We start from the raw sequence: 13,431 nt of genomic DNA on the forward strand, positions 1-13,431 counted from the left end.
CGCCATATTGTATGTGGCAGAAAAAAGTTCAGTTCTGTTATTGTGAACGTGAATCAGAGAAGATGCCTATAAACTAAGGCATGTAATGTAAGCTGCACATATATATAACACAGGCTATATATATATATATATATATATATATATATATATATATATATATATATATATATCCATTTTCCAAACCGCTTGATCCCTCATGGGGTTGCGGGGGTGCTGGTGCCTATCTCCAGCATTCACTGGGCAAGAGGCAGGGTTCACCTGGACAGGTTGCCAGTCTGTCGCAGGGCAACACAGAGAGACAAACAGGACAAACAACCTTTCACGCACACACTCACACCTAAGGACAATTTGGAGAAGCCAATTAACCTAACAGTCATGTTTTTGGACTGTGGGAGGAAGCCAGAGTACCCACACATGCACAAAGAGAACATGCAAACTCCACGCAGAAAGACCCAGGGGTGTAGTACTTGAACCCAGGACCTTCTTGCTGCAAGGCAACAGCGCTACCCACTGCATCACTGTGCAGCGCATATATATATATATATATATATATATATATATATATATATATATATATATATATATATATATATATATATATATTAGAACAATTTTAGGCATGAAAGAGGCTGTGGTGAATTGCTGAAATATATATATATATATATATATATATATATGTATATATATATATATATATATATATATATATATATATATATATATATATATATATATATATATATATATCCTCAGTTACATCTCTCAGAAATCAGGGTGTTTAATGTAGTTTCTCTCTGCTTCCATCCCTGCTACCCATTAGCACATTGTGTTTATGCCAGGAAAAACTGTAACTGTAAAGCATGAGGATTATCTATCAGACAATCTTACTCATGGAAGGTAATTCCCCAGGATGTGGTTTGTAGTGTCCTTTTATTTGCGCACCCATAAGCAGAGCAAAAATCGGGCATCCTCGGATGGAGCTCTGGAAGTTTGCTAACTGTCAATACAAAATCAAAATTATGTATTAAATTAGACAATAATTTAATTCAATTAATTGATCTCATGTAGCCCCTAAAAGGGTGACGTTTTCAGTCAGCTAACTTATCTGGAAATCGGTTGAGAATTAACCGGATTCAGAGTGTCTGAAAACATAAAGCACATTTTCCTGACGTGTATTCTGTCTGACTGCAGCTTGGTCTGACCTAAGATGGCCGCTCTGTCGGCACGCCTTTCACCCGACGACGCGGCGTCTACGTATTCATGTCTGTGTCTCACCCACTGAGCTATATAGCTCAGTGCAGAGCCATAGAGATAAAAACTTTCAATCTCTATGGCGCTGGCTCAGTGCTCTCACCCGACGACGGGGCGTCTCTCTTGCTAGCATTCCAGTCCAGTAGGTGGCGGCAATGCACCCTACAGGTTGTTTACGCCATGAAAAAAAGAGAGGGAGAAGATGCTCTTCTTTATTAGATTATGTAAAGCAACATGTGGTATCTTCCGAATTTGTTTTGCTACGAAGTTATACATTTCATTTTACAGGTTGTGTAGTTGCGACCTTCTTTGAAGACCCATTTGCTCCTGAATGTGCATCAGGAACTGGCCTCTGTCAGCAATTTCCTTCGTACTCAAAAACGAAACAGCTTCTAATGGAAGATAAAGCCAATTCAAAACGAGTAAGTGTTTTAATCAGACACACGACTGCACGCGATACCGATGTGTTAGACACAGGTTAGCTTGCACCGAAAGTGTGCTTGACACATTAACACGTTTAGTTTTGGAGAAATGTATTTGTAATTTGGTAGTTATTTATAGCAGACCATCTCTTCACAGATCACCCCTGAATAATAAACTCCAATTCAATTAAAATGTGTTTATATAGCGCCAATTCACAATGCATGTCATCTCAAGACACTTTACAAAATCAAATTAAATCAAACCATAGTTAGAGATTGGTCAAAAAGTTTCCTATGTAAGGAAACCCAATAGATTGCATCAAGTCTTGACAAGTAGCATTCACTCCTCATGAAAGCTTGGGCGATGGCTTTGCAGCAACCCCTCATACTGAGCATGCATGAAGCAACATAGGAGAGGAAAACTCTTTAACAGGGAGCAATTCCTCCAACAGGACCAGGCTCTGTGAACGGTCATCTGCCTCGACTGACTTGGGGGTTAGAGAAAACAGAGGAGAGACACTTTCGCTTTATACTTAAATGCTTTATAATTAAATTTAACAAGTTATGCTTCAATCAAAATTCCATTAACAGTCCTCACTATTTCTAAACAGTTTGTATAATGGTACATTTTACATTTTAATAAAAGACCAAATCTGACCCAAAAATATAGTGATCTTTTATCCAACTTTTAATTTGTTTCAAATAATTATCAGAAAATGTTAAACAGTCTTTAAGCACATGTGCTAACAAAATCAGGGATGACTCTTTGCTATTTCTGTAATAAGTACTTCTTCTTTTCTGGTTGTGATGCCCGGTTTGGTGTTTTTGTGACTTTGTCAAGAGCAGTAAGGTCTCAAATTCAACTTCTCAAGGGCTGGAGTCTTGTAAGTTGTAGATATGTTCTTTGCGCTACCCACCTGAATCAAATGGCTAAACTAACTCACTAGCAGGAAGTCAAGCTCTGCTAATGAGGTTATATTGGAGTCAGGTGTGTTGATGTAAATATACATTTAAAGTTGCAGGCCCTCAAGGACTGGACTTTGAGAACACTGGCCAAGAGTATCAGAATAGGGAATTTCGACCTGACGTCACAAATTTGTCACGTGACTAACTGGTTGGCAGAAAAATAAAAAAATGGGCGCCTGCGGTGATATCCTGACCACCTGGGGTCTATTGGTGGAGAAGTCCCTGATCCAGGAGCAGAGTGGATAATCTCAAGTTGTGGAGCTTCAGAGCTAGCATGTCTGAGAGCATGGTGTTGAAAGCTGAGCTGAAGTCCATGAATAGCATCCTAACATAAATGGGGCATCCTCCCTGTGGAGCGATTTTCCCTGTAGGCGAACTGCAGGGTGTCCAGGCCAGCAGGGATGGCGTCCTTGATGTGTTGGAGGAGAATTCTCTCTAAGTACTTCACGATAACGGGGGTCAGAGCGACAGGACGATAATTATTGATGCAGGTGCTGGTGTTTTTTTTGGGGACAGGCCTGATGATGGATGATTTCAGGCAGGCAAGGACCATGGATAGCTACAGGGAAAGGTTGAAGATGTCCAGAAAGACCACTGCCAGTTTGTCAGCGCATGATTTAAGTGTCTGACCTGACACCATATATCGACTTGCAGCCTTGTTGGTGTTGACCTTCTTTAAGGAAGAGGTCACTTGGTGCAGCTTGCAGGTTGAGGGGGTGATCCTGCACCTCTGGCAGAGGAAGATGCTGAGAGTCGAGGCGTGTAAAGAAGCTGTTTAAGGTGTTGAGGAGAGCCAGATTGTGTCTGTGCCGCTGGTCGCTGTGCTTGTAGTCCGTGATGATTCTGATGCCTCTCCACATGTCTCATGTCTGAAGGGGAGCTCCTTCAGCAGAAGATTCCTATTACCCAGATGCAAATGCGATGCTTTTACCTGTGCTTTGCCTTCTGGATGCCTTTTTTTAAGTTCACTTCTGGCCCTGCTGTAGGCCAGTTTGTCTTCTGATCTATACGCTGCATTACGGGCCTTCAACACAGACCGCACTGTGTTGTCCCCCCTTGGTTTCTGGTTAGCAAACACTCTGATTGTCTTTGTGGGTAGGACAGCATCAGTGCAGAAGTGAATATAAATATACTGCCCAAAAAATAAAGGGAACAATTAAACAACACAACGTAAGTCCAAGTCAGTCACGCTTCTGTGAAATGAGACTGTCCACTTAAAAAGCAACTCTGATTGACAATCAATTCTACATGCTGTTCTGCAAATGAAATAGACAACCGATGGAAACTATAGGCAACTAGCAAGACAGCCCCAGTAAAGGAATGGTTCTGCAAGTGGTGACCACAGACCACTTCCCAGTTCCTATGCTCTCTGGCTGATGTTTAGGTCGCTTTTGAATGCTGGTGGTGGCTTTCACTCTAGTGGTAGCATGACACAGAGTCTACAGCCCACACAAGTGGCTCAAGTAGTGCAGCTCATTCAGGATGGCACATCATATGTCTGCTCAAACGACCAGAAACAGACTCCCTGAGGGTGGTATGAGGGCCCGACCTCCACAGATGGGGGTTATGCTTACAGCCAAACACCGTGTAGGACGTTTGACATTTGCTAGAGAACAACAAGATTGGCGAATTTGCCACTGGCGCCCTGTGCTCTTCACAGATAAAAGCAGGTATTTAATCAGAATATTTCATTAATTTCAGATTGCCTCAGAGGCAGGGAGAGGGAACTTCTGTTATTCGATGTAGATCGGGATGAATAAAGTCCAGTTTCGGCAGTCGGTACAATCCATATGCTCCAGGGTTGAGTCTTACATCCAGCAGCTCTCCCACATTGGATCAGAGCTTGGAGAGGTGATAACACAAATGAAAACACAAAGAAAAAACCCCCGGAGTGCTTGAGCAGCTTCAGTCGACTGCGCCACCATCTTGGTAAACAACTTGGTGAACAAAATCACACTTTCATGTTTAAAACAATTTTTGCCTTTTGATATTGTGGTGTATTTTGGATTAATATAGGATATATGCCGCTGTCAATAAACCCTTAATTGTTATGTTGTGGTCTGAGAAGTCATTGTTATATAACCCTGGTCAGGTGTTAGATTCTGTCGGTGAGCGGGCGTGTCACCATGTGTGTTGCGGTGGATGTTGAGGTCTTCAGCTGCACAACATGTTATGCAATTACACCTGTTTGATCATGAAGATTATTATTAATTATAATTGGCAATTATAATTCAATAATATCTTTCAAAATCAAAGGATAGCTGTAACGAAATTTAATTCAAATGGTTGTGATCAAAGGCTATAACCATGTAATGATTAGCACTAACAATAGGTTTGTTAATTAGCAGTTATGAACTTATTTATACCAGAACAGTTTTGACTGGTTAGACTTGTCCAGCAAAAGTTGATAACTTTAATTATGATTGCAATTGGAGTTTTAATCCTTACTCCTTCACCACAAACCAATAAAAATGTTTCAGTTTATTTACTCATTAAGTCAAAAGGAGATAATCCATAACCCTTAGAGACCATTTAATTTCTGACTCAAAATAATCACAAACCTACGATTTCACAAGCTGTTATTTATGAAACTGATAATATCCTGTTACAGCAATTATTCTGCTTAATAAAACACTAGGAAACACTTCTCGCTACTCAATAGAACATGCCAGAAAACAAATGAAAATAAAGTCAATCAAAATGGATTAATTGAGAGGTAGCAATGCTTAAATCAATTCAGTTGGTTAGGAAGCTTATTGACATCAACATTAACTATCACCATAAACAGCACTTTGAGGTAACATCATTGAAAGAACATGGCTAAATAGCTCTGAGGTAGCAAAACTGTTGTACCGAAACAGACCTGAAGCCAAGATGGGGAACACTTTTGGCTAAACTAGCCGATAGCAATGACCATGCAGGGTTAGCTTCTAATTTCATCTAGTGCCGGTAGCACTCGGCTAACGGCAGCTAAGCTAGTGTTAATTCACAACAGCCTACGGCTAACCGCTTCAGGCTGCTCAGGGCCCTACCCAAGATGGTGACTATGACAACATATGACCTGCAACCTTACGTGTGGTGCGTAAGGAGGCGGTTCTGATGACGTATGACCTCTGACCACGTGTCTTGGAAAAAATCACTTATAATGCATGAACACATTTGAAATATTCAGTGTAACACTTAGCACTGAGTCTTTGCTTCTAGTATCCTTGGGATCACCCTGACAGGGAGCTGCTGGAGACTGGCATGAAGAGTGATGTTGAGATTGGAGAAAGGAAGGTGAAAGTAATGAGCTAGGCGGAGAGTAACAATGCTCATAAGTTTTCAGGCCAGGTGACACCGGGAAAGGCTGCTCTGGGCTGATGGCAGCAACTTGGTGTCTTAGCTGTGGAGCACCAGTTGCTCTGCTAGCTGCCCTCAACTTTCTCTGGTGGTCATCAATCCTTAACTGAACATCACGTGAAGTCCACTCACAAGCTGGCTTGCACTTCAAAATGCAGGATAACTTTAGCCCCATTTACACTACCCTTGTTAAACCGATCCGAAACCAGTCCGAGCTTGGATCAGTTAACAAAGCCGAGCCTCGTTCTGACGACCGTTTACACACCACCTCTCCCAGTTCCTTGGTTGCTCCTCGCCTCCTAGTGACGATCTGCAATACTACTGTTCTCTGGGATTGAAGGCGGAACAAAGCAAATCAAAATGGCGGCGCTCGTAACATTCAGGAAGTTATGGTTGGACAGAGTCGGCTTTTGGGACGTGGATAAGACAAACAAACGTCTAATAAGAATTTACAGACGCAGGAAACAATGACAGACGCTGAGGTTCATCACACTGCTAAGCAGAATCATCACTGGAATCCGTGTGGCATGGTAAAGAAGCTAGTATTTTTCTGAATGTCTGAAATTTGTCTGAATGGAGTGTGAATCGGGATGTGCAGCCGGACACGCCGGAAAAACCGTGGACAGTCAGCTGACTGTAAGGGGATGACTCGGTCTGCTCATGCGCTCTTCGTTATCAGATAACCGGGACAAAAAAAAAAAAAAAAACAAGCCGAGGCAACACCTGGAACTGGTCTGCATTTAGCAAGGTCCGGTTATGTCTAGCTCGGTTCAGTTCAGTCTGCTTACCGTTTACACTCGAGAGTTATCTCGGTTACCAAGCTCGGACTGACTGGTCTCGGCTCGGTTAAAAAAGGGTAGTGGAAACAGGGTATGGGTCAGGGCAGTGTTTGACAAACATGAGAGCCACTTCATCATTCATGCTTTCCGTCCGTTTCCCACGTTTATGCTGACCCTCAAGAGATAAGTCCGCTGCCTTGTTTAGTCTTGTCAAATAATCAACAGGGTTCTCCCTGTGTCTGGGCAGAGTAGCATATAAATCGGCAAGGGGCAGACATGACGGGGTTTCACTGAAGTAATGGAGAAGTACATCATATATCAGTTCAGGATTCTTTTTAACATCAAGTGACGGATCACTGCACAATGCAATCTGAACCACATACTTTGCCTTGCCCATTAAGTGGAACATGATCTCTTCTCCTTGACCACAGCTAGGTATGTCTTGTTTTCTGAGGTGCATTCTAGTCAAGTCAGTCCATTTGTCAGTGTGGTTGCCTCTGTATGTCTGAAGTACCCTATCAGGTTTAACATGAACTGTTACATGAGATGGGTCATATTTGTCACTGTCACAGTGTGAGTTCTGAGTGACACAAGAAGGCTGAGGTTCACTGTTCATATTCACAACACCAGCTGACATTAGCTTAGAAACAATTGGTTCACCAATTTGTGCACCTAACTGCCCAACCATGTTTGTAAGGTGATGAAGGGCATCACGGTCATTGCAGGGTGTGGAAGTAGGGGGATTCACCCTCATAAACCCATCATTAGCAGTACCACCTTGGCTCTGACCTAGCCCTGATTCTGCACTAGCATCATATGTGAGTTTTGAATGTCCTACTGTTCCGCTGTCAGCAGTACGGCTGGAAAAACACCCCCCGACCTTTAGGCAAGTTAGGGGTAGTAAACTGATCCATTGCTAACACACCAACTACCTTTTAAACATAAAATGTACCACAGTATTGTTTCCAAGCAAATAAAAAAAACAAAGCAGAACAATCACTTAAATGGGATTGACATTAAAAAAAGTAGCACACCCTAAAACATTTTTTTTCTTCTTCTCAGTGATCGTGAGGGAAAATGTGTTGCAATTCAGAGTCTCTTATCAACCTGACCACAAAAGGATTCCAAACTGTAGATCAGGTCAGGCGGACAGCAACTACGACGAAGAGCGTCGAGCTAATCCGTAGATCCAAAGGGTCACGGCACCAGTGTAATGGGTGACATCAATGAGGACATTCGACCAGGTTTCAATGAGAGCTTTTATTCTGGGAGAGAAGAGTAAAAACAAATTAACCTCCTCTTCAAGTCAGTTTCCCTGCATTCCAGCCCCACGGCAGCGCGCAACTACGCTGCCTACTAATTTTTTTTTTCTCAGATACAACAAAAGTCAACAAAAGAAAGAAATCTCTTCACAAAAATCATAAACTAAAAACAAGAGGAGAAAAACGCCACCTAATGGCCACAACAACACAATACAGTGGGTCAGAGTTAAATAAACAAAAAGTATAACTTAAAATAAAAATACATACCTGGGAGAGAAGAGTAAAAACAAATTGACCTCTTCAATTCCGTTTCCCTGCATTCCAGCCCTAAATGTGGATCATCGGGGCTTCTCTCCCCTCCATAAAGGACATTTCATCCCAGCGCTGCGTGTCCCGAGCCCATAACATCATCAGAGACCCCTCACACCCCCACCATGGACTATTCTCCCTGCTGCCCTCTGGGAAGAGGTTCCGCAGCATCTGCTGCGGGTCCACCAGGTTCTGCAATAGCTGTTTCCCCGTTGCGATCAAACTGTTGAACTCTAAACAGCAACAGTAAAAGTGCATATGTATACATATACACACATATACACATACATATTTTTGCGTATTTTTTTATTGCCCAAAATATTAATCCTGACCATATCTCTCAACCTTTATCGAAAATTAAGAGTGAGATTCTGTTTATTTTTGGGGGGCGTGGTTGGGGGAGTGGCTGACTGGACCCTGGAAGAGAAATCTTTGTTTCCTGATTCTGATAAGAAAATATTGTAGTTGATTATAAAAAGGCACAATATGAATTATCAGATTCTCATCCAGGCAATAAAAACACTACAGATTATCATTATTCTATCCATCTTGGTCTTATTTGTGAATGAGGCAGAGTTTCATCAAGCCTATACCATCCAACATTTTTTACTCAGCTGCCACACTTAAAGCACACAGGGGTTCACGCTGCGTCTTTACGCATGATCTAGTTGCTGGATTATACCCACGTGCACTGTGCGCAACGGATAAACAGTGGGGAAAATGCATAAATGAAGACCGTAAAAGGCTCCTTTAGAGGGGAGAGAAGGAACAATGGGTCTGAGCTGAAGTCCCTGATGTTACAAGTTCCTTCAAATGACCCTTAAAAGTGCGCACCTAACTTGCATGTAATGTAACTTTGCGCACCTGAATTCAAGTGCAAGATAGCGGCCCACCGAGGCACCGCTGGTTCTGTGTCGTTAAAAACAAAAGAGCATGAAACACAGCTACTGACTATCCTATTGTTTTTAATTGGGACATTTTGGTACATGTGCAAGGACATTAAAGGAGAAGTCTGGTCAAAATCAGAATTCAGACTGCATAAAGTACATTAAATATAAAATTATTTCACAGTTTTCAATAAATGATGAGAGTAATTTTCATTTGAATCTACTTTGCTGGGCGCACCCATCTTGGTTTAGAACAGTTCTTCCCATAGACATCATATACGTAGACGCTTCATTGGGCGGAGGTTTGTACGTCAATGCCATATTGTATGTGGCAGAAAGTAGTGAACGTCTGTGTTCCCTGTGTATATGTTTTAAGTATTCCAATAGAAAGATATAGATGGAGTTTACATATACTTGTAAAAAAAAAAATAGAGATTAATTGTTAGATTGGCAGCCAAATTGGCTTTTGATCGATATTTTTATCGATGTGCATATATAGTATTCTAAATAAATATTTAGAATAAGTATTCTAAATAAATAGGTGTTTATTGATATATATATATATATATATATATATATATATATATATATATATACACACATGTGTATATGTATAAGTATAATATCCTTATATATATGATGATAGATGTACATACGTGTTATGAATATAAAAATCTATTGGTTAAATTGAAAAATTGTGGTCTTTATAATTTCAAAAAACTGTGTGAATGTCGATTCCTGGCCTTTTGAGGCTGGAGTTTCAGCAGGAATGATGACGAAGGCGCAGCATGTGGAAGCAGTAATATATTTATTTGTTGGTGGCAGCATTCACTCTGACAACCAACCAACTAGCAACCAACTTGGTTTACAGACACAATCACTGCCTTGAAATACCCTCTGCTGATTAAGGGTTAAACCATTCTGCACTAGACAATTTACTACTAATTTTACCTATAAAATACAATATTTACATAATACAAATAAACATATACACCTTCCCACCTATTTTTTATAAATATTTTATCTTTTAAACCCACACCTATAAACCCCTTAAACAAACGTGCAAAAGTTCCCCCCCTGCTTTTCCCATAGTCTCTCCCGGAACCTATAAATGGTAGGGATGTAACGATATCAAAATCTCACGGTACGATACAATTTCGATATTGACCTCACGGTACGATATTTATTGCGATATTGTGGAAAAGCTCACGGTACTGTAAATAGCTCACGATAGTGTTTGTAAGTCGGCAGCCCTCCCTGGGCTGCCACCTTACCGTGGTGGAGGGGTTTTAGTGTCCCAATGATCCTAGGAGCTATGCTGTCAGGGGCTTTAAGCCCCTAGTACGGTCGCCCAAGGCAGACAGGTCCTAGGTGAGGGACCAGACAAAGCGCAGCCCAAGGTGCCCCTTATGATGAGTACGATTATTGGACCTCGTGTTCCCTTGCCCGGACGCGGGTCACCGGGGCCCCACTCTGGAGCCAGGCCTGGAGGTGGGGCACGTTGGCGAGCGTCTGGTGGCCGGGCTTTTGCCCATGGAGCCCGGCCGGGCTCAGCCCGAAGAGGCGACATGGGTCCCCCTTCCGATGGGCTCACCACCTGTCGGAGGGGCCAAAGGGGTCGGGTGCATTGTGCAACGGGTAGCAGTAGAGGGCAGGGACCTTGGCGTTCCGATCCTTGGCTGCAGAAGCTGGCTCTTGGGACGTGGAATGTCACCTCTCTGGTGGGGAAGGATCCTGAGCTTGTGCGCGAGGTTGAGAGGTTCCGACTAGAGATAAGTCGGACTCACCTCGACGCACCGCTCTGGCTCTGGAACCAGTCTCCTTGAGAGGGGCTGGACATTCTTCCACTCTGGAGTTGCCCATGGTGAGAGGCGCCGAGCTGGGGTTGGCATACTTGTTACCCCCCATCTCGGTGCCTGCACGTTGGGGTTTTCCCCGGTGAACGAGAGGGTGGCCTCCCTCCGCATTCGTGTGGGGGGACGGGTTCTGACTGTTGTTTGCGCTTATGCACCAAACAGCAGTTCAGATTACCCACCCTTTTTGGAGTCCTTGGAAGGGGTACTGGAGAGTGCCCCTCCTGGGGACTCCCTCGTTTTGCTGGGGGACTTCAACGCTCACGTGGGCAATGACAGTGGGACCTGGAGGGGCGTGGTTGGGAGGAATGGCCCACCTGATCTGAACTCGAGTGGTGTTTTGTTGTTGGATTTCTGTGCTCGTCATGGATTGTCCAGCACAAATACCATGTTCAAGCATAAGGGTGTCCATATGTGCTCTTGGCACCAGGACACCCTAGGTCGCAGTTCAATGATCGACTTTGTTGTCGTTTCATCTGATCTGCGGCCGTATGTCTTGGACACTCGGGTGAAGAGAGGGGCGGAGCTCTCCACCGACCACTACCTGGTGGTGAGTTGACTCCGATGGCGGGGGAGGAAGCCGGTCAGACCTGGTAGGCCCAAACGTACTGTGAGGGTTTGCTGGGAACGTCTGGCAGAGTCCCCTGTGAGGCGGAGCTTTAACTCCCACCTCTGGGAGAACTTTAAACACGTCCCGAGGGAGGCAGGGGACATTGAGTCTGAATGGACCATGTTCCGTGCCTCTATTGTTGAGGCGGCTAGTTGGAGCTATGGCCGCAAGGTTGTCGGTGCATGTCGCGGCGGCAACCCTCGAACCCTGTCAAGGGAAGCTGTCAAGCTGAAGGAGTCCTACCGGGCTTTTTTGGCCTGTGGGACTCCGGAAGCAGCTGATGTGTACCGGCAGTCGAAGCGGCAGGCGGCTCGGCTGGTCGCCGAGGCAAAAACTCGGGCGTGGGAAGAGTTCGGAGAGGCCATGGAGAAAGACTTCCGTACGGCTTCGAAGCGATTCTGGTTCACTATCCGGCGTCTCAGGAGGGGGAAGCAGTGCAGTACAAACACTGTTTACAGTGGGGGTGGTGTGCTGCTGACCTCAACTCGGGACGTCGTGTTTCGGTGGGTGGAATACTTCGAAGACCTCCTTAATCCCACCAACACGTCTTCTGTTGCGGAGGCAGAGCCTGGGGACTCTGGGTCGGGTTCTCCCATCTCTGGTGCTGAGGTTGCCGAGGTTGTTAAAAAGCTCCTCGGTGGCAAGGCCCCGGGGGTGGATGAGATTCGCCCTGAGTACCTTAAGGCTCTGGATGTTGTGGGGCTGTGTTGGTTAACGCGGCTCTGCAACATTGCATGGACATCGGGGGCAGTTCCCCTGGATTGGCAGACTGGGGTGGTGGTCCCCCTATTTAAAAAGGGGGACCGGAGGGTGTGTTCCAACTACAGAGGAATCACCGGAAGCCTCCCTGTTAAGGTCTATTCAGGGGTTCTGGAAAGGAGGGTCCGTCGGATAGTCGAATCTCTGATTCAGGAAGAGCAGTGTGGTTTTCGTCCTGGCCGTGGAACACTGGACCAGCTCTATACCCTCAGCAGGATTCTGGAGGGGGCATGGGAGTTTGCCCAACCAGTCTACATGTGCTTAGTGGATCTGAAGAAGGCATTTGACCGTGTCCCCCGGGGGATCCTGTGGGGGGTACTCCGGGAGTATGGAGTACCGGGCCCTTTAATAAGGGCTGTCAGGTCTCTGTACGACCGGTGTCAGAGTCTGGTCCGCATTGCCGGCAGTAAGTCAAACTCGTTTCCGGTGAGAGTTGGACTCCGCCAAGGTTGCCCTTTGTCACCGATTCTGTTCATAACTTTTATGGACAGAATTTCCAGGGGCAGCCAAGGTGTTGAGGGGATCCGTTTTGGTGGCCTTTGGATTGCATCTCTGCTATTCGCGGATGATGTGGTCCTATTGGCTTCATCAGGGCGTGATCTACAGCTCTCACTGGAGCGGTTCGCAGCCGAGTGCGAAGCGGCCGGGATGAAAATCAGTGCCTCCAAATCCGAGACCATGGTCTTGAACCGGAACAGGGTAGAGTGCCTTCTCCGGGTTGGGGAGGATGTGCTGCCCCTAGTGGAGGAGTTCAAATATCTTGGGGTCTTGTTCGCGAATGAGGGGAAGATGGAGCGGGAGATCGACAGGCGGATTGGTGCAGCGTCTGCTGTGAAGCGGGCGCTGTACCGATCCGTTGTGGTGAAGAGAGAACTGAGCCAAAAGGCGAAGCTCTCGATTTACCGGTCGATCTACGTTCCTACCCTCATCTATGGTCACGAGCTTTGGGTCGTGACCGAAAGAACGAGATCCCGGATACAAGCGGCTGAAA

General features: G+C 44.8%; 1 protein-coding gene across 7 annotated transcripts in view; it reads left to right on the forward strand.

The window, feature by feature from the left end:
• Positions 1-1,410: 1,410 nt before the first annotated feature.
• The window catches only part of rad17 (RAD17 checkpoint clamp loader component), a 246,379-nt gene continuing 234,358 nt past the window's right edge, over positions 1,411-13,431 (forward strand). For 3 of the 7 annotated variants that reach the window (XR_004929135.1, XM_036130944.1, XM_036130945.1), the window contains exon 1: positions 1,415-1,673. Coding sequence is in view for 6 of the 7 variants with exons in the window: in XM_036130944.1 (XP_035986837.1) it covers positions 1,647-1,673 (27 nt within the window). In the remaining variant the exon portion in view is untranslated. Of the gene's footprint in view, positions 1,674-13,431 lie in introns of all 7 variants that reach the window. The other 4 variants (XM_036130940.1, XM_036130942.1, XM_036130946.1 and 1 more) reach the window with 4 other exon arrangements.

The sequence above is a fragment of the Fundulus heteroclitus genome, unplaced genomic scaffold, assembly GCF_011125445.2.
Source record: "Fundulus heteroclitus isolate FHET01 unplaced genomic scaffold, MU-UCD_Fhet_4.1 scaffold_40, whole genome shotgun sequence".
Classification (NCBI taxonomy): Eukaryota; Metazoa; Chordata; class Actinopteri; order Cyprinodontiformes; family Fundulidae; genus Fundulus; species Fundulus heteroclitus.